We start from the raw sequence: 21,592 nt of genomic DNA, 5'->3' as shown, positions 1-21,592 counted from the left end.
GGCACATTCCCAGGAGTGAGGCACAGGCCCTTCTCTACAAGTGGAGTCAATCTGTAAGTACTGCCACCATGAATAAAGAACTGGTGGCTGGTGTAGCAGAATCTTATCATTTTTCAAACAGATGAAGCCAGAAATGATGATGTTTACACAAAACACCCAATTTTAAAATGTGGGTAACTCATTAAAAAAAACCTGTAAAAACACTTTTTAATCCAGACATGTTCAACTGTCATTGTAAAATAGTAAATGCCTTTAAAATACAAATCATTTTGGGGTAAGATTATGATTAATCTGCTATCGATTTTTCTCACTTGACTCTGCAGAACATTGCAGCTTGCTTTCAGGCTCTGCTTTCATTGGAGAGAAAAACATAGATGCTGCAAGGACCTCGTGCTGGTGTCTTAGACCAACACGGCTGATGACCATGCACTGTTCACATCACAGGAACACACTGATTCTCATTACAATCTGTGTATAAACTTTTCACTTTTTCAAATCTGACAAAGGAGACCACAAAACTGTGATGTATTTGTAGAAGTCAGAATTTTATTTAATTCAATTGTTCAAAGGTTGATTCATCTATGTTTGCACTTACATTATATATGATTTAATTTACATATAAACTTGAAATTTTAGTGATACTTCTGGAAAATTTTCCTAGATATACTGATTTAACTCCATTTCCTTTTCTCCCTTTTTTTTTGTTGGATGGCAGCATTCTTCAGTGCCTCTGTCATCTTCCCAAGACATTAGAATATGTGTATATCCTTATTAATAACAATCATCCTATATGAAAAGAGCAGCCAACAGCAAAATAAGAGTTATATATTCCCTGAGTAAGGAATAGTAATCATAGCAATATTATATTAATTTCAGTGATTAATATTACAACTGCTACTATTTTATCTTCATTAAAGATTATTCCAGGCCATTGGTACCTACAATCTCTAGTTTTCACAATACACTTGTAAAATTAGTATGTATATTCTTTTACAAATATGAAACAGGTTCAGAAGGACGAAGCAGTTTGCTCGGGTATCAAGACAATAGTAACATCAACCCAGGACTATCTGATTACATTTTAAGGCTCCCATAGTTCTCATAGATGGTTTAGTCTCAGTTCTCTCAGTTCATCAACTATTTAATAACATTTTCTCCCTTCTGGGTCCTAGTTTGAGTTCAGAGCTACCAGAATGACTATAATAACATTGTCCTTCAGTACAGGAGGCAAAAATAAAGACCTTTTCTGAAACAACATGGTTAGTAGCAGCTCAAGCAAGCTGTGAGCACTTTCTACCAAATGCTGATGGTGGGGTTGATATTCTAAACTGCACTTTAAAGAATGAGAAAGAATCAGATCGAATAAGTAGGAGAAAGATATTCCAGGTGGAGAACATACATAAAACAGCATAAACAAATGTGAGAGAAGGTGATGCTTCTAGCAAATGGCAGTAAGTTGAGCACTTCTGTCCACTTAACTCACCTGCATGTGGACTGACGCACGTACTGGTCAGTGTTGAGTTAGAAACTGAAAATGCTAGCAGTGAAGGACAGATGTCAGGGCTCACATTTCAATGTTTCTAGGACTCGTGGGCAGTTAGCTATTTTACTCTCAGCACATTTTCCCAGGAGAGACCATGGTTTGGTACATAGAGAACATTTAACTTGCCACTAACACCAAGTGCAAGTTGTGATGTGCTTGGTGAGACCACAGTGGGACAGTGCCTTCAGCATTGGCTAGCACGATTCAAGCATTAAGTTTAGCACCTCTTTGTAAGAAATAAAGATGGACACATTGTCAGCAGAAATCACAAATTTATTAACTCTTAAATATATCAATCAGTCATTTACCATTATGGCAAGAAATATATACAGTGTCCCATGGTAAACTGCAGTGTTTCAAAATGATACGAGAAGATCATAAATGTGTAATTCAGTTGTGGCGTAGGGAACAAATCACAATGTCCTCATGTCTTAGTGTGGAAAACAAACTTGATCTACAACAATACTTCAACACCACATGCTGTTAAAAGTGTAAAAAAAAGAAAACCACTCTACAGCTAATTTTTTAAAAATACATGTATGCCACATATAGCCGCTTCACAAAAAGGTAAAAGAAATTAAAAAGGGAAAAATGAGGCCATTACTTTTTCACAGATCTCATTGGCAGGTTAACATGGCTCAATACATTTGCTGTATATATTTTAAATATATAATTGTCTTAAATTGTGTAATAATTATCAGAAAAGCTTCAACCCATCTACCATACATCCACTAACAACAATATCTACAGTGATTAGTAATCAACAAAGAAAGGTGAAATGAAAGAGGGCTTTTTTTTTCTTTTGCCTAAAGCTTAAAAAATAGGTTTCTAAGGGCCATGGATGACTAGCCTTAGATTAACGTCCATGGAGATTCCATGCACTATAGAGCATTTCAAGGAAGAGAGAAAGCCTCACAGAAACTGAGTCAACAGAAGTAAAATGAGAAGCACAAAGCCCAGGATGTTTCCCTTTTCTTTAAATTTTAAAGTTGAAAAAAATCACAGCTCCAAGGAGGAAAGTGATACTCTGATCCAAGAGAGAATCTAAAAAACCACAAAAGTCAAGTTTGGAACACTGGAAAGAAACAATAACATCCTCTCTAGCTTTAGGAAATGAGCTAGTGATGTGCAGGAGGGGCCCTAGCATTTTGCAAGGTGGAAACAAGTGCATCTGAGCAAAATTCTCATCTGTGCTTGGCTCTATTCTCGCTGGGCAAGTGCCCCAGTCATAGTACATGCTGCAGTGACGGGAAGGACTTCCTTGCCTCTATTGCAGCTCTAAAAATTGGGTTCCTTAGGACACTGAGGTCCAAACCACTGCCAATTCTGGATAAAGCACCTTTAAAATCTTCTTGTACAAAACGTTGCTAAGTCCTGCAGATGACAGAAGTGAAAGTTTCCCTTCCAAATGCCTTTTTATTGTATTCTTATTAAGTACGTTTCACTTTTATTCTTTGTTTACACACCACTAGCCAAAAAAAAAAAAAAAAAAGAAGAAGAAGAAGAAAAAGAGAACAATGCTAAAACAAATGCAAAGTCAAAGTCAAAAACTAATAATGACTTAGAATACAATGAAGAAAACAGCAGAGTTGAAAAACAGGGGGAGGGATTTTTTCAGTTAGGCAAATTCACCAGAATAGTGAGTATAGATGAAAAGTGATCAAATTCATAAATGATTTTCCCAGTTTACAACAGTTTGACCAAAAATGACATGGCTTTAGATGGAAACAAACAAACAGATTCTTGCTTCCACATTCATAAGTGCTTCTGCCCATCTATCAACCCATTTCAACTGTTAAACAGCCAACCTTTCGGTGAAAAATCACTCATTTCAATCAGGTTCACACCAGGAAACTGAAAGTATATTTATATATATATATATATATATTTTTTTTTGCTTTAAAAAACAAACAAACAAACAAAAAACCCCAAACAAGCCAAAAGAGATTAACAGCAATGAGTTTCAAAAAACAATCTACATTTCTTTTACGAGCTGTCATTCAGAGAGCAGTAATATTTGAAGTCTGTTACATCTTGGCATAAACAGAAACATGATGAACAGCTTGTACTCGATTGTGGAATTTGTCTGACCTCTCCCTGTTGTTTGCCAACAGTGATTTACATTTGCATGGAACATCCCCTTTGTTGAAATGTAAACAATGTATAGGAAGGAATATATGATAAGATGATGCATCACATATGCATTACATGTAGGACCTTCACAACTTCATGCACTCAAAAACATGCATGAAGAGCAGGAGAGGACGGTCCAGGGTTACCATCCGGGTGCCTTGAGAACACAGAACGCAGAAGTGGCACTGTTGATATTTAGCTGAAAAGAGAAAGGGGGAGGAGGAAATATAATATATTGTTTTCCAAATTACTACCAAATTGTCTTGCTATACATTGGACCAGGCTACAGTTTTTGAACTCAGCTAAAGAGAAGAGACTGACAAAAATTACATACAAAAGAACACTGAATTGGGCCCAGTGCGACAGCGTAGCGGTTAAAGTCTTCGTGTTGAACACGCCAGGATCCCATATGGGCACCGGTTCTAATCCTGGCAGCTCCACTTCCCATCCAGCTCCCTGCCTGTAACCTGGGAAAACAGTCAAGGACAGCCCAAAGCTTTGGGACCCTGCACCCATGTGGGAGACCTGGAAGAAGCTCCTGGCTCCTGGCTTTGGATTGGCTCAGTTCCAGCCGTTGTGGTTACTTGGGGAGTGAACCATTGGACAGAAGATCTTCCTCTCTGTCTCTCCTCCTCTCTGTATATCTGACTTTGTAATAAAAATAAATAAAATTTTTAAAAAATAATTGAATCATTAAAATGAGTACAGTGTCAAAAATAATATTAATATAACAGTATGATTTGTTTACAAAAATTTAAAGCTAAAAATAAAAACACAGCACTATAGCTGCAATCAAATCACATTATTAAATAGGTATTTATAGGCTAAATCATCTATATTATTGTTTGGTTGAAATAAACCCCAAGTTCATCCCAGGTTGTGTCATTATTCTTAGGATCCTTGGGAAATCAGGCCTAGACTTCAACTCACAAGGACTATAGCTTTAAAAGTAGAGGAAACATGGTTATTCTTATTCATCTGGAACACTGCTTTTATAGCAACAACTGAGAGCACTGCTTTTTAAAGCTCTCATAACAGTGTTCTGAATGGAGAAAGCATTCACTACAACAGGATACATATCTGAATCCTTGTTTAAGATACAAATCTTTAAAAACAGGGGCATGAATTTAATTACAGTTAACTTCCAAGTATCCTTCTGGAATTACCCATTTTGTGATTTTTACGTTTTGGCTTGATTTTCTCTTGTGGCCTGTTTTCATGGTTAAGAATGACTGCAGTGAGTCAGGCACAGCAAATTAATTTATACATTAACCTTTGCCAACTGCTTGCAAGAACTGCAACCTCTTGAAAAACAGTAAGACATCAAAGGACTTTAAAACTTGGGATAAATTAGGTCTGAATAATTGGAGAGTTTTCTGAAAATGATGGGACATAACTGACTTCTGATGTGAGAACTGGAGGATTCTAAAATTACAACATCCAAGTGTTGAGAGCAGATTCGTCTGTAGTTTCTGTTTAACACCTTGAATGTATTAAGAGGGATGCTACACAAGGCAGGTGAACATTAGATTCAAGAGCTCATGCAACATGTTATGAATTTTCAAAAAACCCCGTATGCTTCTTCATTGTATATAATACAAGATATAATAGCCTCGAAAGGGAAGATAAAGAGCCATGCAGCTTTTCAGTCACGAGCTCCAATCACATAATATCACGGAGCAGGATGTTACTTACAAGACCCATATGTGAATGGTTTGCAGCCTTAGATGTTTTGCCACAAAGAGGTGCCTCCTGAGTAGTTTTCTTTCCCATTTGGAATACAAGGTGGCCTATTAAGAGAAGCCCCATTTAAGCCAGTGGGCATAAAATGAAGTTGTCTTAAATAGGCTCTATCTCACGTGAGGGAATTGAAGCAAAACCTAACTCCCTCATATGGTATGAATGGATTCCTTCCAATGATAACCAGCAATTTGTCCTGTACTTCTTTCTAGTGAAAACTATATTGGACACAAAAATTGGAGTTTTCTTAATCCTTTTTATTTTTCTCTTAATTATACAGTTACTGATTTAGGGATGAATTTTAATCCACTGTCCTTTGTTTTGGTTTATTTTTGTCCTCACTGATTCACTGTTTCAAATCCAATAGTGGTATGTAGTCACTGAAGCTACAGAGACCTTTAAAAACCACTTTGGTGGGTCATTAGACTAAGAAATCATGATGCAATCTCTGGATTGAACTGACGCACCATCTCAACACCACCAAACATTGACAGGGTTCCAAGTGGGAGAATTTAGGAGATCAGCAGTGCATCAAGCTTCTGAATCTGAATTCTCCTTTATTTTCGTCTTGCCACACTTTGCTGATATTCCCCTCTTCCTATTGTTTACACTCACTCTAGCTGGAGCCAGCCTTCCTTCACATAATGCTAACATAGTGAGCTAAAATGCTGACACAGTACTTCTCCTCAAAGTGCTCTTTAGCTAGGACTATCTTCTCTTTGGTCTATCGTTCAATGTCTGCACATTTCACTCATTATTTAAGACCTTGATATCTCTTACTAAGTCCCCGAGGAGAATCCATGAAGGGAAGCTCCTGGAGAGTACATGGGCCATGTCAGAAACTTCTCACTGTGTTTTCCTTCTAATCCCCTCCTTTCTGAAGATAAAGTCACACATATTTTGCCTTACTACATGAGCTTTCCTGATTTAACATTATGAGAAATAAGCTGGGCAGTACAGTCTGTAGTTTCTAGTCTATCAGATAGGGCTCTATGGCAAGTTTCAAATCACAAATGATTGATTTGATCGATTTTTCCATAGAATTGTAGACACTGTCCTTGAAGGCATATATTTTCACCACTACAAGCAACTATTAGCATTAAACAACCTATGGCATGTTAATAACCACAGAATAAATAGCAGGATCTGACCATGGGTATATTAAGAACATAGCTGGTAGAATGGAAATATTTACTTGATGGGTATTGTTGGTGAGCCTGAGCGATGGAAATGAACATTCTGCCACTTGCCATCCCGGCGGTGCCACACCCGGGTCTCTTCTGACTGCATTGTCTTTGGCATTCCACTGCCATCCATGTACTGTGTGAGCCTAATGTATGCTATGCAGGCAGCATCATCCCCTACCAGATGGACATGAGGATTCAGGATAATAGTGTGGATTGGCTTATTGCTTTTTGACAAAGCTGAAAGAGAATAACATGAAAATAAAATAATTTAGTTTATATGCAAAATAAATATAAATCAGTAATAAAGTATGTTGGGACCAATGAATGGAAACTCTCTGCTATTGACAAATTAACTAATTATATACCAATTGTTTGCATTAACTGAATTCTGGGCACTCTACAGAGATAGCACCAGAGTGGATAGCCACCTTCTGATTGACTGTACAGGAAATTTTCATGCTTCTTTGGACATTTTGGTTGAAGGGAAAAGCTGTGCCAATTTCTTATTCATAATGAGGAGTGGTTAGAGCTGGAAGTCATAACAAATAGAGACGGATAAGGCCCAGCCAGGTGAACTAAATAGTTTCTACTGTTTAGATGATTAAATTACTATGGTATCAAGTAACACTGTTTCTATTTAGTTTCTATTACTAGATCATGACCTTCAAAATAGGCTGGAGAAAGCCTGAGTTTGTTTATGTAGTTTGTCCTGAGCCTTCAGAATGGTAAATCATGGTGAAATCCATGATCGCCTAGTTGTGATCATCTAGTAAAAATCCAAAACGAATAGTGGCCATAGAGCTCACCTCTGGTCCTAAATCTATTCTCTTTAACTGTGAAGCTCTGACCAAGCTCCAGTCCCCATTTTCTGGATGGTAGGTTCCCATTCTACTCATTTGGTCACCAAGAAATGTTTATTGCACATCACACCAACTGATGTTCATGTCACCTGATTCTCATAGTCACATAACAAGAATGCCCTATTATGAAAAATCTGTACTCGTAGATTATAACAATGTCTGTAGTGTTATGCTCAAATGGCATAATATGAATGGATTAATGAATTTTATTAGAAATGAGATGATGTTGAATGGGTGTTAGATGGAGAGAACATCAGGAGATGATGCCAGAATGCTGAAACACAGAGAATATGAGACCATTTACTGAATGTTTGTTAAAGCAAATGTACCACATAATTATTTTTATGTGTCTAGAGATATCTAGCACATATTTAAAAAAGTGATCCATTCCATTTTTTTTTTAAATCTATGCCAAAGCAGATATTCAGGTTAAGGCTCATAATTACTGGAAGTGAACTTGACTCTCCTAATTGGAACTACAATTCCTCTTCAATTCAGTGGAGTCACACTGCAAAATGGGTGGATTCACTTCATGTATGAGCTAAGGACCACAGAATGTCTACTGTTCTTTGATATAAAGAAAAAGCACAAGGATGAAGAAAATTCCTGACTCATACTTTTCTGGATGCTGGAAAGAATTTCTACAGGAGGAAATTCTTGTGCTACTTCCTCTGAAACATGGCGATTTCCTGAGACCACCAGAATTTTTACAAGAACAGAAATGCTATATGATCACTCATCTTTCTTGGTATGTTACTTCAAATTTAAGTACCATAACCACTGAATATGTTTCAAAGTCTGCTTCTAAGTTAAACATTATGGCTTCTTTTTCATACAAAGAACCTCAAAAAACCTTGAATTAATATATTTTTGACAACTCATTATCTGACTGATGTTATGCATTCATAGACATTTATGTGGGATGCATTTATGTGGGATGGTATTTCCTTTTGTACAAACTCAGTTATTTTCCACAACACCCAAACTTTTAAGCCTGTCACATACACGGTTTTCAATTTAAATGCGGAATGGAGGTTAAAAGAAATCTCATTGCAGAAAATATAAAAAAAGCTTGTAAAATTTAGGAAAAATTCAAGGAGAAGAAGAAAAAAGGCATACTGTTAAATTTAGAATAAATGTACCATTCTCAAAGTAGAATCGGTGAAAGTCCATCCCTTCCACTAAATTACCCAAAGCTTCAGGTTCAAAGGCAGTAAGACCTGGGTCACAGATTTTTCTGTCGGAAAAAAAAAATGAAAACAACAATACATAAATTCATTAAAATTTTGTTTCACATGTAAGCATTCTTACTTATCAGTTGAAGGAAAGAACCTCTATGAAACACTTCATTAAACAAAATATAACATGTCTATTATAAACTTTGGCAAGGAAAGTTGAAGAGTGGGCTTCCAAGTCATTTTACTGAGAATGCTGTTAGCATGGTTGAAGCAAAGAATTGCCTGTAAAACTTGAGGGATCTCCTTTTCAGAATTTCTACTTTTATTGCCAAAGTGAATTTTCTTGTTCTTCCCCTTTGTCCTGTCCCAGCTGCTTCAGTGTGATCCAGCTTCTTAATAATGACCCAGAAAAAGCATGAGGATGGTCCAAGTGCTTGGGCCCCTGCTATCCACATGCAAGACCTGGAGGAAACTCCTGGCTATTTGCTTCGGCTATGTCCAACCCTGGCCACTGTGCGCATCTGGGAAGTAAACAAGTGAATGGAAAATTCTCTCTCTTTCTGTGTCTCTCCTCTCTCTCTGTAACTCTGACCTTCATATAGATAAATAAATCTTTTTTTTAAAAAAAATTCTCCAGTGAAAGCCTACTGACTTTGAGACTGTAATCTTACTTGAATCTAGGATCAAAGCAAAAAAAATATATATATATATATATATATTAATTTGGATTTCCTACTAACTTTCTTTGAAAACTAAAATAAACTGTAAAAGAAAATACCAAAGAAAATAAACTTTAAAACCTAACTCAGTCTTCTATACAGTTCATTCAGGAAGTATAGAATGTGATTCTTCTTTTTAGTTAGTTACAGTACAGATGGCTAACATGAATGGAGATGATGTTACCTACCAAAATTTATTGCAAAAGTATGTAATTTCAGAACCAAATATGATTTTATACGATTTGCAGTGTTTTATATTTGGAATATAGTTCTTTCTCTTTGTATCTTCTTCTCTCTGTATATCTGCCTTTCTAAAAAAATCTTAAAAAAATAAAAAACTACTATGTAATATATATTTTTTCCAAATAAGCAAGTATAACACAATAATTAAAACCAGAATAGAGATGAATGTAAAATGCTTGATACTGCATTATTTACAGATAATGTTACAGGAAAGATTTAAGAGCAAGAAAATTTTAGAATGAGCCAGGGCTTTCTAGGTGTGGGGAAGGTGGAGGGCAGGAGGGAAGCAGCAGGTGTGAGGTTACGCTAACGCGAAACTGCAAGGTGTGTTTACAGAAGATTGGGTAAATGTTTGATAGGGTCAGCATCGGATCACTGGGCTAGGTATGTAAATTCTTTAGAAATGTCAGGTTGGGTGGATATGGAATTGTTCCTGTGATTTGTGAGGCATCATAGCAGGCTTTGCAGAAGTAGCAAAATCTGCATTTGAACAATTACTATGAGGTCATGAGGGAGGTAAAGTTGTACAAAGCAAAAAATTTTGAATTGTTTATCAAGTTTCTCTAAAGCGCAAAACAGTGGGTGAGGTCACATGTAATTTTATAGTGGAAGTATACTTAGAAGGAACATTTCTTAATTGTTTAACAGAAAGTTAAATTTTAAGAGTACAGCTTACTATGGGTTTTCATAAAGATGTGGAGCTGGTGTTTTATTGAAGAAAGTTGGCAGTGGGGGATGGGTAGGGATGGCAAGCCTCCCTTACTGCACAGCTATGTTTAAACCTGAAGTCAGATATGTATGATCTCTTTCTAAACAGCAAAATGGGAAGAGTGGTGTTTCTACAGTAACATGAACTTATTCTTCCAGGAGGTTGTTGTTTCCTGTGAAGTAATGGGTTTGGGTGGATTAGTAAAACACAATTTCATATCTCCTTTCACTTTTCTCAACACGAAGTTCTATAACAGATTTTTACCCAGCCTTCATGAGCCAATGTAATTGTAAGCTTTTTTTTCCCCCCTGTCTTTAACTCAATCATTGTTCTTTTCTTTCTTCCTTCCTTCTCCCTCCCTTCTTTCCCCCACTTTCCCCCTCTTTCTCTCTATCTATATACCTACCTGCCATCAATCTATCTGTGTTTGTCCATCACCTATCTATCTCTTGGATCAGGATACTTGGATTAATAAAAATGAACCAAGATGCCATTTGGCATATGTGGGTACATTCTGTGAATAGGTGTTCTAAGGACTGGCTGGCAGAGCTACATCAATATGTTCTGGCAAAACATTCCCAGATAGAAGTGCTACTGAATTATTCCCATGTCTGAAAGTACAAAATCCAGCCAGATTACAGAATTAGTGAGCTTATGTGATCCCAAAGTATTGTAATATTTAAAATGTCCTAATTCATACAATTTGCGAATATAGAAAATACTCAGTTTTGCTGGGCTTCAATTGCTTCCTGAGACCCTGAGCCAACAATAACAAAACACAACTTTTTAATCATTCCATAGCAGAGTGCTATTACAAAGACAGATTTTAAAAAAATCAAACCACTAGTGCTTTTCTTTGGACAGGTACAAATTGTAAAAGCAAAAATACACAAATAAATAAAAAGAGCAGGCTGAATGGTATGGTGTTACAGTATTTTTTTAGTAGAGAACTGCTGTCTTCTTCCATGTCTGCACCCATTCATGCCACAGCTTGTGGTAGAGAAGTCACCACTGTCTGATGCACTGCCCCTCTCCCACCCCTTGGCAGAGCTTTATGGGCAGAAAGCGCACTTGCTCTCAAATTTGTATATATGTAAATAACAGAAAAGAATGTGCTTTCAACAGTGTATTTGTCATTTATAGTTCCAATAGTCTGTTACTTCTTCCAGTAGTAGGTTCATGTCCTTTTCATATTTTCTAACTTCTCAATCTTATCAACTCAATAGAAAAAAATAACTTGTGACACACATCTTACAAAGGTTTTTCTTAGTTTACTGGTTGCCTTTGGTTTTATATTTTTGGATTTTTCATTAAATAATACCAGTGTTATCAACCTAGGTACACTAACAGTTTTATCTTCTGATTTATGATTACCTTTTCTGCTGTTATAGATCTTTCTGAGATCAGATTCAATGATTTTTCCATTGAACTCCTTTATTTGAATGTATCTCATTTTGTTGCCTGAAGTAAGGATAAGCTTTAGGCAGATTTTTATTCCCAAATAGCTAACTTACTGATCCATATAGTACAATAAACTTTCATGCCCTATTTAAACTGAATGCTTTATTTTTACATCAACCATGCAATTTCCTTTAATACCCAATGAGCTAGCAGTTCATAAATACTACATTAGGCATCAGAACCCCTTATTCATGTAAAACAAACCCATGAAAGAGATGCAGGAAAAGCTGAGCTGTCTTGGGTGAAGAGGGAGGTTACCTGCTGTTGCATCTTAATTTATTTCTTTGAACCTATGCAGAGCTTCAAAGAAAAACATTTACCAAACTAAACTGCACTTTTCATTTACTTTGCCATTTAAAAAAAATGTCTCGTTGCTATTAGTGATTGTCCTGTTAGGCATGCTTTCCTCTCACATGGATACACAGGTGGTCACATATCGGCATGCTTGCCAAGAAATCCCTTCCTTTGGATCATGAGTCAATCATCTGTCTGAAATCTTAACTGCATTTGTTTTTCTCTGGGAAGCACTCAATCACTCATGCCTTGAAATAAAACTACAGTTAACAGATAAAAGCTGGTGTTAGAAACATATGTGTTCAGTTACACTGAAGAATGTACTAACATGGAAAATACGTGTGTCATGCACTTGCAAGTAAAATAAATGCGCTTGTACTCACGTGTAAGCCTCAAAGTCTCCATTGTTGATGGCTTCAATCAATTGTTCAGTGACCTTGATAATCTCCTGCTTTCGTGCTAAAGGTAAAGATAAAATGAGAATAAAATGTAAAAGCTGGAGATAAAATGAGAATAAAGCAGAGAAGCCATATAAAATATTACTCTGATTATACTGCTATTCTTAAACAGAGAACTTTCATGGAAGCTACCTGCCTTGCAGGATATAGCATGGTGTTACTTTCTCCTCAATTTTGCTGCTCCAAGCACACAGTCAGCAGCACCTGTCTCTTCTAGGAGTGTACAGGCTCAATCCAGTTCTGAGGGTTCAGAGTCTGCATTTAAAACAGGACTCAAATGACTCCTGTACCCACTCAAGTTTGGGAAACAGTGACATACTCCACTCTTTATAAAACAAAAATCACTCAGAAACTCAAGGCCGTATATTCCCTTTCATTTGATTGATTACTCTGGGTAATATAGTCAATCCCTTCCATTTTTGACACAAGTAGTAGTAGGGAATATTTCTGTAATGGGATGCTGCCCATGGCACATTTCAGTTTAATTTAGTTAGGCAATAGGTGATTCATCTGCTGTAGCTTTAACAGCATGAAGCTCTGGCAAAACCTCAAACCAGCTGACCCAATTTCAGAAGATAAAGGGCATCAGTGAGGAGCAGCTCAGCAAAAAGGATTACAAAACTGTGACTACTGAAGCATCCTCATCATTGCGAATCCTCATTTAAAACTGACAGACTTTCAGTTTGCTACATGATTGACAGGGAAAGAAAACAATACTATTTTTTTTTTAAACAGTGAAACAAATAAGAGTGGGAAAAAGGCAAAGTAAAGAGATGGACATTATGATCAATATACTTTGTGGATCACATGTAGCTCAGACTGGGTTTTTGAGTGTGGCAAGTTCAGGAGCACTTCTTGGAGTTTTTGAAAGTCTCCATATGTTCTCTTCAGCATAATGTGGGATTAGAAACATTTCAAACACCATATAATTAGTCCCTTAGCTCTTCAACACTTGGCAGGCCACAACTGGTTTACGTTTCGTCCTGCATAACTGTGGTAACACAAACCGCCTTCTGTCTTAGTCCTTATGCTCTGGAACAATGGTGCTTTGGCTGAAAGGACAGCAATGGGGAGTTAGTCAGGATGCTTCAGTGCTGCCTCATCATAAAAGCAATCTGACTGTCTTGGCTTGGGAGGAGGGGTCTGGAAGTCAGGACCTTCAGAGTGTTTATTTTCCTGGGGCAAAGGAGCTGTCGTGAGTCATGGGCAGGCAGCATATGATAGCTGACTCTTTAAAGCAAAGTAGGAGGCTGGAAATGAATCATTTGTATAAAGGAGTCATTTTGTGGTGGGAAGTATTGCCACAGGCCCACTATCTAATCTAGAGAGACAGGGTTTGGTGCCAGCTGGCTCTCTGCTCATCAACGGTGAGGGTAAGGGTCAGTCACTGCAAAGAGCCTAGATAGCTGTGTTCTGTGTGGAGGGTCCTCTCTCAGCTGGCTTTCTCTCTTCCTGAACCTTATGTGATAACCGCTGCAGAAGTCAAAGTGGGGGCAGTCTGTGATGTGACAATAATTACACCAAGAGGAGGGGAGGATGCACCAGAAAGGCATTCCATAAATAGCAGAAGCTTCTTCCATCCTGGCTAGCTACTTAATCACAGGGTGCTCTCTGATTGCCCAGGAGTTTTAATTCTAGAAGTGAGGTGCTCAAGTCTAACCCACAGTACTCAAAGTAGTTTCTCAGGATTTCCAGGTTCATAGCAAAAGGGGGAAGAGAAAAGTCACTGATATCAGGATTGGGGTGAGAGGAGGAAATGTTCCAGATCTGGGTGCACTTTCCATGCAGTAATGCAAAGGAATGAGGAATATGTTCACTTTCAAATTCAAATTTACATTTTTTTCTCTGGTACTGTTCCAAAGATGTCTGGAAAATCAGATAAGGGCATGAATGGTCCCAGTGTTTAGAAAATAAACATAAAAACAAACCAAGAAAGGAGAATAATTATGTAATAAAGGAACTTGTCTCTGCTTAAGGGATAGCTACAGAGAGTACACACATTGTGTTATGGTCTGCAGTGTGCTTTTTGCGGCTACTCACCATCTCAGAACTCTACCTTTCACTTAACTTTTGCTTTTCTTACTAGCATGATCACAGGTTTTCAATTCTCTTTGGCCATGTTGTGCTTCTCTACCTGGCTGCTAAACATTTCAACTGCTTTAGAAATATCAATCTGAGATTCTTTTAGACTTACATTGCAACCAAAAACTCTTGTCAAAACTTGCATGTTTTAAATGATCGTGTATATTCTGTCAAAGGACTTGATTACAATTCAGCTTAAAAATCTTAAAATTTGATTTTTGACTCTAGAATCAGGCAACACTGAGTAGATGAAGTTGGCTTTGTCAGAAAAGGATTGAAGAAAGCAGAGATTGAAAATAGATTGCTCATTTCAAAGTTACTTTCTTGGAAGGAAAAAGCAGAAAGAATAAGACAAAACTACCTGACTGGTTCACATTAGATCAACTGACTGGTTGACAGGAGCTACTTTTTTCTTATGCAAGGATTAAGATTAGAGGAAATCTCATCATGTCAATTGAAATTGGCCTTACTGGTAAATTTGCACTAATTATCAGGTAAATGACTTAGCTTCAATTTGGTGACTTGGAATAGCAGCATGAGTGACCCCATTTCTATTTTTTAATATTAACAGCTCTGCTTTGATTTTAGTCTGGTCTAGAGCAGAAGCTTAGTCCAGAAAAATGTCCTGCTGCAATTTTTTTTTTTTTTTACTTAACAATCTCAGTGATTCCCACAATTATAATCTTCTTAGCTATGGTCTCAGAATCTGTGTGTCCAGGCCTGACGGACAATCTCCACTTGGATTGCTCAAATATGCTCAAACCCAATACACCCTAACATACCTGGAAGTGTGACCTACCACCTGTCACTGACATATGTGCTCTTCTAGTTCTCCATCCTGGAGGACAGCAACATACTCTCAGTCTCACAAGCCAGGGGAAAAGCCTTTGAGTTGTCTTAAATTCCCTGACAATCAAGGCCACTTAATGCACCAAGTCCTGTTCTTTCTGTCTTTCAAGCAGCTTACATATCAGTCTACTTCCTTTCTTCTTCAGTCCCACCCTGCATATAGCATTCATCACTTCTCCAGGTTTTGAACAGCTTTTCCCCTTTGTGTTTCTGTAGGTACTTTTGTTTTCCACCAACTTAGTTCTTTACAATCTACCTGTTCCGACCCCCCCCCTTTTTTTTTTTCCTTAAGGCCTACCTCTTAAGGTTATCTCCTAATGCCTTTTCAATGTTCTGAAACCTCTGCTCCGAAGAGAGATGGCAAATCTTGCATACTCTAGACCCTTCTTATATCTCTAGACCCATTCAAAAGCTCATTTCCTGTAATCACTCTGTTCTACTCATTACTAAATTGTTTTAGCAGCTCAGAAGCACCTGCTTTTTCCTCTAACCAGCCCTACAACTATGGCATGCCCTCCTTCTGAGAAACTGGTCCCCATCTTCGCTTCTCCTTGCTTGTATCTTGTCTCAGCTCGACTATTACCTCTTTACCACAGACTTTCTCAGTACTCAAGCTAGGTCAGATTTCCCAAATGCTGAAAAATTACACAAATCCTATATTTGCTTTTTAAAAACATATAACACATTTGTAGTTATAAACATCACCATGTGTATTTGATGCACTGTTTTTCTCTATAACTATTTACAGGACATATATCGTCTGATTATACTGTCAGAACTTAACACAGTACATGGCACCTGGTACATGCCCAGTGAATATCTGAATGAATAGTGGGTCCTGCATTCATTTGATCTCTGATTCTTAGCTGAAGGAATTATACAAAATATGACACTGCACTGAAGATGTTGTGATTGCCAGACAGCCTTTAAAAACTATAACATGATTATGGAAATGATTTAGACATAAAATAGCACATCATACAATGGGAAAAAACATTTTGTTTTTGTTTTTTACTTGGCTAAAACTGCTTATCAAATGCCTTTCCTGACTACCTCATTTTTGCTTATAGAGCCACATATTACCAGTTTTCCTGCTCAAAACTTTGGATTTCTTCTAAACTCCATTTTTTCTTTGTTTTCATATCTAATTATCTATGAATCATGATTTTTCTTCATCATTTTTTATTATGTTTCTTAAGCTACAGCATCAACCTCTTCATTATTTCCTTTGCTTGCCCTTTGCAATCTCATTCACTCCTCTGGCTTTGACTACATGATCTAGGCTGCCAAACCCCTATCACTGAGCCCTTAAGTTTTTCCAGTCTTTTTGTTCATATTTCTAAGAGTCTCCAGTTGTTCTGGCAGTACAGAATTAGTGTATTCCAAATGAACTTCCTTTCCTTTCAATTTTGCACTATTTCAATTTTACTAATTCTTCATCATTCTTCCAAATTTTTCTCAGAGCCAGGCCTTCTGCTCTAGGTTCATGGTTACTGCTTCAACTGAGGCTTCCAGGAGCGTCTATTCCTTCTTGCACTGAAGTCTTCTCCCATACCGGCCTTTCCCAGCACTATTGGCAGCAGACTCATCTCTCTACAGAATAGAGTTCATCTTGCCCTCCACCACTGTAAAGTTTTCAGTACTCTTTTCCCACTGTCTAGAAGCCAAAGCTCTAATGCCCTTGTTTTAAAGGCCCTCTTCCTCAAATATTTCAGTTTTATTTCTTGACACTTTTTGTCCCTTGAAGTTTCTACAGATCGTATGCTCCAGCCACACCAGGAACTCACTCTTCCTCATGTGGTCCGGCTCTTTGATAATTCTGTGCCTTTCCTTCCACTCTTCCTTATTCTGAGAAATCTTCTTCATCCTGTAAGTCTTCTTCCATACCTGCTTAAGCTAAATCTCTCTGTATTATCCTTTCCAAGAACTGCAGACTGAGCTACTCTATAATCCTGCCATCAATTTGTACTAGTGCAGATGCTGATATGTATCTGATAAGATTCTGATCATTTTGTACCCTAAACGCTCAGTACCACCTCAATGCCTGTGAATGAATGCATGCAGACACAAATAAATAACAGCTAATATACTTCAAATACGTTATGCATGTTGAAACATTAGACAAATGCAAAGTGCATAAATGATGACTTTTCCTGATAATAATCTAGATATGACTGCACTGAGAAATCATTCATGGAGCTTGACTAGTTTAGAGTCAGAAAGAGAACATAATAAATGAGGCACTAGTATTTTCCCAATGGAGTAATTTGTAAAGGTTTAGTAGAGTAAATTAGGCATTGATTCTAATAGTTTAGGCTTATTACTTATTTGCAAGACAGTGGAATAAAAAGCAATACCCTATTTATTTAAGCTTGAAATTTCTAGTTGTATAGATTATTGATTAGGGAGTTCATTGGGGTGAATCAGCTTGATAAACCTTAATTAGTATTCTAGAGACCTACAAAAAATTTGGAGTAGCAAATGAACTGAAATTTATACCTGCAAACAGATTTTACTGGAATGTTTGTGTAAAATGCTACATATTGAAACTAAGTGAACTGTGGCTACCAATTCAATTCATAATCATAAGCTGCACAACTGAAATTGTCTTTTAGCTTTTACTGAGGGGGGGGAATATCATCTTAGTTTACCAATTCTGAAAAATAACTCCTTTTGGATATACTTAGTTTCATTTAATTAAATTACTTCCAACATTTTACAGAAATACTTAGTATTTGGCAAGCAGAGATTTGGACAAGGAAGATAAATGATATGTCTAAGTCATCCAGCAAATTCAAAAGCTGTGCCAAGGTTGCAGCTGTATTTGGCTGAGGTTTGCAACTGCTGCTTAATTTACTGATCTATCTTCCTTTTCATCCCACAGTGCGTAATTCAATATTTTGAAATCATAAAGTTAAATGAACTACCGAAATGCTTTTAAACCTAGATGGACAAGGTGACTGACTACTTAATTTCTCAGCCAGGGTTGTACTTAATTATTATATCAGTTTCATGCCACTGGGTGTCCCATGGCTTTATTATCTTCTTTCCTGTTGCCATTAACAAAAATATCTATTGGGAATAGTTATCTTAAGTAAACATACAAGATCATTTTCATGCTGTTAATAGTTTTTTGGAAAGAGGTATCTGTCAACTCAGCTTTGTCTGACACTCCCTGTGTAATTAGCAGCTTGTTTCTTAGTGTCTTTATTTTCACTCTACCAATTGGATGTAATAGCTAATGTTGAAGAGAGCAAGTTCTAATATTCTGGTTTCCAAAAGCAACAAGTAAAAATTCTAGGGCTGAGCGATTTAATAATCTACAATATTTTTATTAAATTTAAGACTTGTACTTATCAAATTCCTATTCAAAAATAATCATTATATTACTACACAGCTCACATATCCAGAAGTTACCTATTCAGTAATATCCATGATTCAACTTTTAAATATCTGGTTTCTCTTCAGATTATTGAAATCATCTTTGCATTTTCCTCTGCAACGTAGAGTAGTCTCAAACTTAGTGTCAGGTATTGTGGTGCACCTGCAATGCCGGCATCCCTTAAGAGTTAGTTCATGTCCTGGCTGCTCCACTTCCAATCTGGTTACCTTCTAATGCACCCACATGTAAGACCTGAGTGAAGCCACCAGCTCATGGCTTCTTTTTGGTCATCACTGGTCATTCTGGGTTTTGGAGAGTGAAGTAGGAGATGAAAGATCTCTCTTTCATTCTCTGTAATTCTTTCAATAAATAAATAAATAAATAAACACATCTTAGCTAATTAAGGAAGAAGTACCATTAGTCTTAATGTGTTAAATTACTCTGAGCTATCAATAAATGAATGACACTTAAGAACAGAAAGTCCTAGCATTGAGATCAGTTAGTATAAGTAGAAATAGGTATACATCTTTTCCAAAAGTCTGTAAAGCTATTACTTGATTATAGCAAAAGATAGTCAATCTATTTCTAAAACTACTTATTATCTGGAAATGAAATTAAATATTTACTTTTTCTCTGGAAAAATTAAGGGATTTATATGTCTTTATAAAGGCTTTTACAAAGAAGACTTAAATATCTTAGAATCTGAAGAAATTACCTGTGGTTACATAGAACATCTATTATATAAAAGAACTCAGCTAAACCAGTATAATTAGTTGACAACTCTGCCACCCCAACTGATTTGTACAGGCTAGAAATAGCATACCATCATGAATATTATCTACCATTTGAAATATGACAATATTCTATGAATCAGATAGATGTGGTACAACTTCCAATTAAGAGACGATGACATGAAAATATACATTTTGAGAAGTCAATTGAAGAATATCATCATCTTGGATTTACAATTATAAGCTAGTCTCCTGGCATTCAAGTTCATTTGCTTACATGAAATACTAACGTCTTAGCATTCATAGGGGGCATCATTTTTTTTTTAAACCATTGTATAAAAATGGTGATGGCTCATTTCTCTCTCCCCCTCTGCTTGTATCTCAATGATTTATTTACTTGGAAGGCAGAGCAACAGAGAGAGGATGGAAATACATGGAGACACAGAGAGATTTTTCATTTGACAGTTCACCCACAGCCCCTGCCAGATGGTGTTTACAATAGCCAGATCTGGACCAGGCCAAAGTCAAGAGCCAAGAACTCCATCCTAGTCTCCCTTATGTGGGTGGCAGGGGCACAAGTACTTGGATTATCTTCTGTTGTCTTCCCAGGTGCTTTAATAGGAAGCTAGATCAGAAGTAGAGTAGGAGGAAGTTGAAATGATACTCTGATTTGGGATGACAGCATTTCAAGTGTTGGCTTTGCCAAATGTGCCATAATGTTGGTCTCAAAGTTATTTTCTTGAAAAGATAAAGTTTAATTGAAAACTAACAATAAGATGTATATTTTTAGAGTGTGTTTTGAAAGGTTCTTTCTTTTTTTGACTATTTTGTTATAAAGAAAATCCAGCTTTCCTCAAACATGGAGACTAAAATCACTCTAACAAAATTTCCCCTCAGTTTTACTTATCAGTGAAAACAGGTCAATAGTTATTGTCAGAGTATTAATGCTCTGTCCTCTGATACTAATAGAAGTGTAAATATTAAAGACAGTTAACAATTCCATAGCCAAACAGTGTTTTAATTTTTTCAAATATTTATTTCTTTGCTGTTTAACTCACAATGAACTTAGCTCTTTTTAAATAAATCGTGATTCCTTTATAAACATTTTTAAAATTTAGTATGAAGGGAGAACCTAGTGTATTTTTCTTGAGTAAGTTTATTTACAACTACAGTTTCCTGAATTATTGAACAGGTTGCTTTATGATGTCTTAGATCAAGAATGCCAGAAGCACAGAACATTCCTTGCTACCACATAAACATTGCCAACTTTGTTAGTTTTGCTCACAAAGTAAAGCACACAGAATTTTATTAATTGTATGATGTCCTTGGATCTGTGTTTAAGAAAAAACTAGGTCAAGATGACTCAGAAATGCTATTTCGCCTCTGTATTAATTGAATTCTACGTGGTATTAATGTTTCATTGATTTGCTAGTGAGAGAGAGACAGAGAGAGAGAGAGAGAGAGAGAGAGAGAGAGAGAGAGAGAACACACTATTCAGAGTTTCACTCCCTAAATGCTCACAGGTCTGCACCTGACTGAAGCCAGGAACCAGGAGCTCTGTCTAGGTCTTCCATCTGTGTAACAGTGACCCAACTACTTGAGATTACCTGCAGTCTTCCTAGGTGTGGTGTAGCAGGAAGCTGGAATTGGAAGTGGAACTTGAACTCAGGTAATCTGATATTGGATGTGGGTGCCCCAAGCAGCTTAACTAAGGTGTCAGATGACCACATCTCCTTGTGGTGTTTTAAAAAAGATATTTTTTCCTCTTGTTTCCAGGTTATTACAGTTATATTTCAATATTTTTGTACCACTGTTGCCTCCATTGAGGCTGATACAAATCAGCTTCAATACATACCACTGTATGTATCAATATTTAAACTATAAGAATGGCATTTCTCTCTCTTTTTAAATGTCAAATACATCTACCCATCCCATTTTGACTCAGTTTCCTCTGAAAGACTGCCAAAATAAAAGAGTATATCCTTCTATTATGCAGCAATAAGCATCAATGTTACTGCACTCT

At 36.8% G+C, this 21,592-nt stretch overlaps 1 protein-coding gene across 6 annotated transcripts in view; it reads right to left on the bottom strand.

The window, feature by feature from the left end:
* Window positions 1-704: 704 nt before the first annotated feature.
* Window positions 705-21,592, bottom strand: part of CAMK2D (calcium/calmodulin dependent protein kinase II delta) — a 268,816-nt gene continuing 247,928 nt past the window's right edge. For 3 of the 6 annotated variants that reach the window (XM_040967308.1, XM_040967309.1, XM_040967310.1), the window contains 5 exons: window positions 12,451-12,526; window positions 8,606-8,700; window positions 6,612-6,840; window positions 5,372-5,466; window positions 705-3,875 (listed from right to left, as the gene is read on the bottom strand). In XM_040967308.1, the coding sequence (XP_040823242.1) occupies window positions 5,400-5,466; window positions 6,612-6,840; window positions 8,606-8,700; window positions 12,451-12,526 (467 nt within the window). In that variant the 3' untranslated portion in view covers window positions 705-3,875; window positions 5,372-5,399. Of the gene's footprint in view, window positions 3,876-5,371; window positions 5,467-6,607; window positions 6,841-8,605; window positions 8,701-12,450; window positions 12,527-21,592 lie in introns of those variants that run through there. The other 3 variants (XM_040967313.1, XM_040967314.1, XM_040967312.1) reach the window with 2 other exon arrangements.

The sequence above is a fragment of the Ochotona curzoniae genome, unplaced genomic scaffold (genome assembly GCF_017591425.1).
Source record: "Ochotona curzoniae isolate NIBS_2020 unplaced genomic scaffold, NIBS_Ocur_1.0 scaffold_4506, whole genome shotgun sequence".
Lineage (NCBI taxonomy): Eukaryota > Metazoa > Chordata > Mammalia > Lagomorpha > Ochotonidae > Ochotona > Ochotona curzoniae.
The sequence above is the reverse complement of the archived record's forward strand: the minus strand, read 5'-3'. Positions and strand labels throughout refer to the sequence as shown.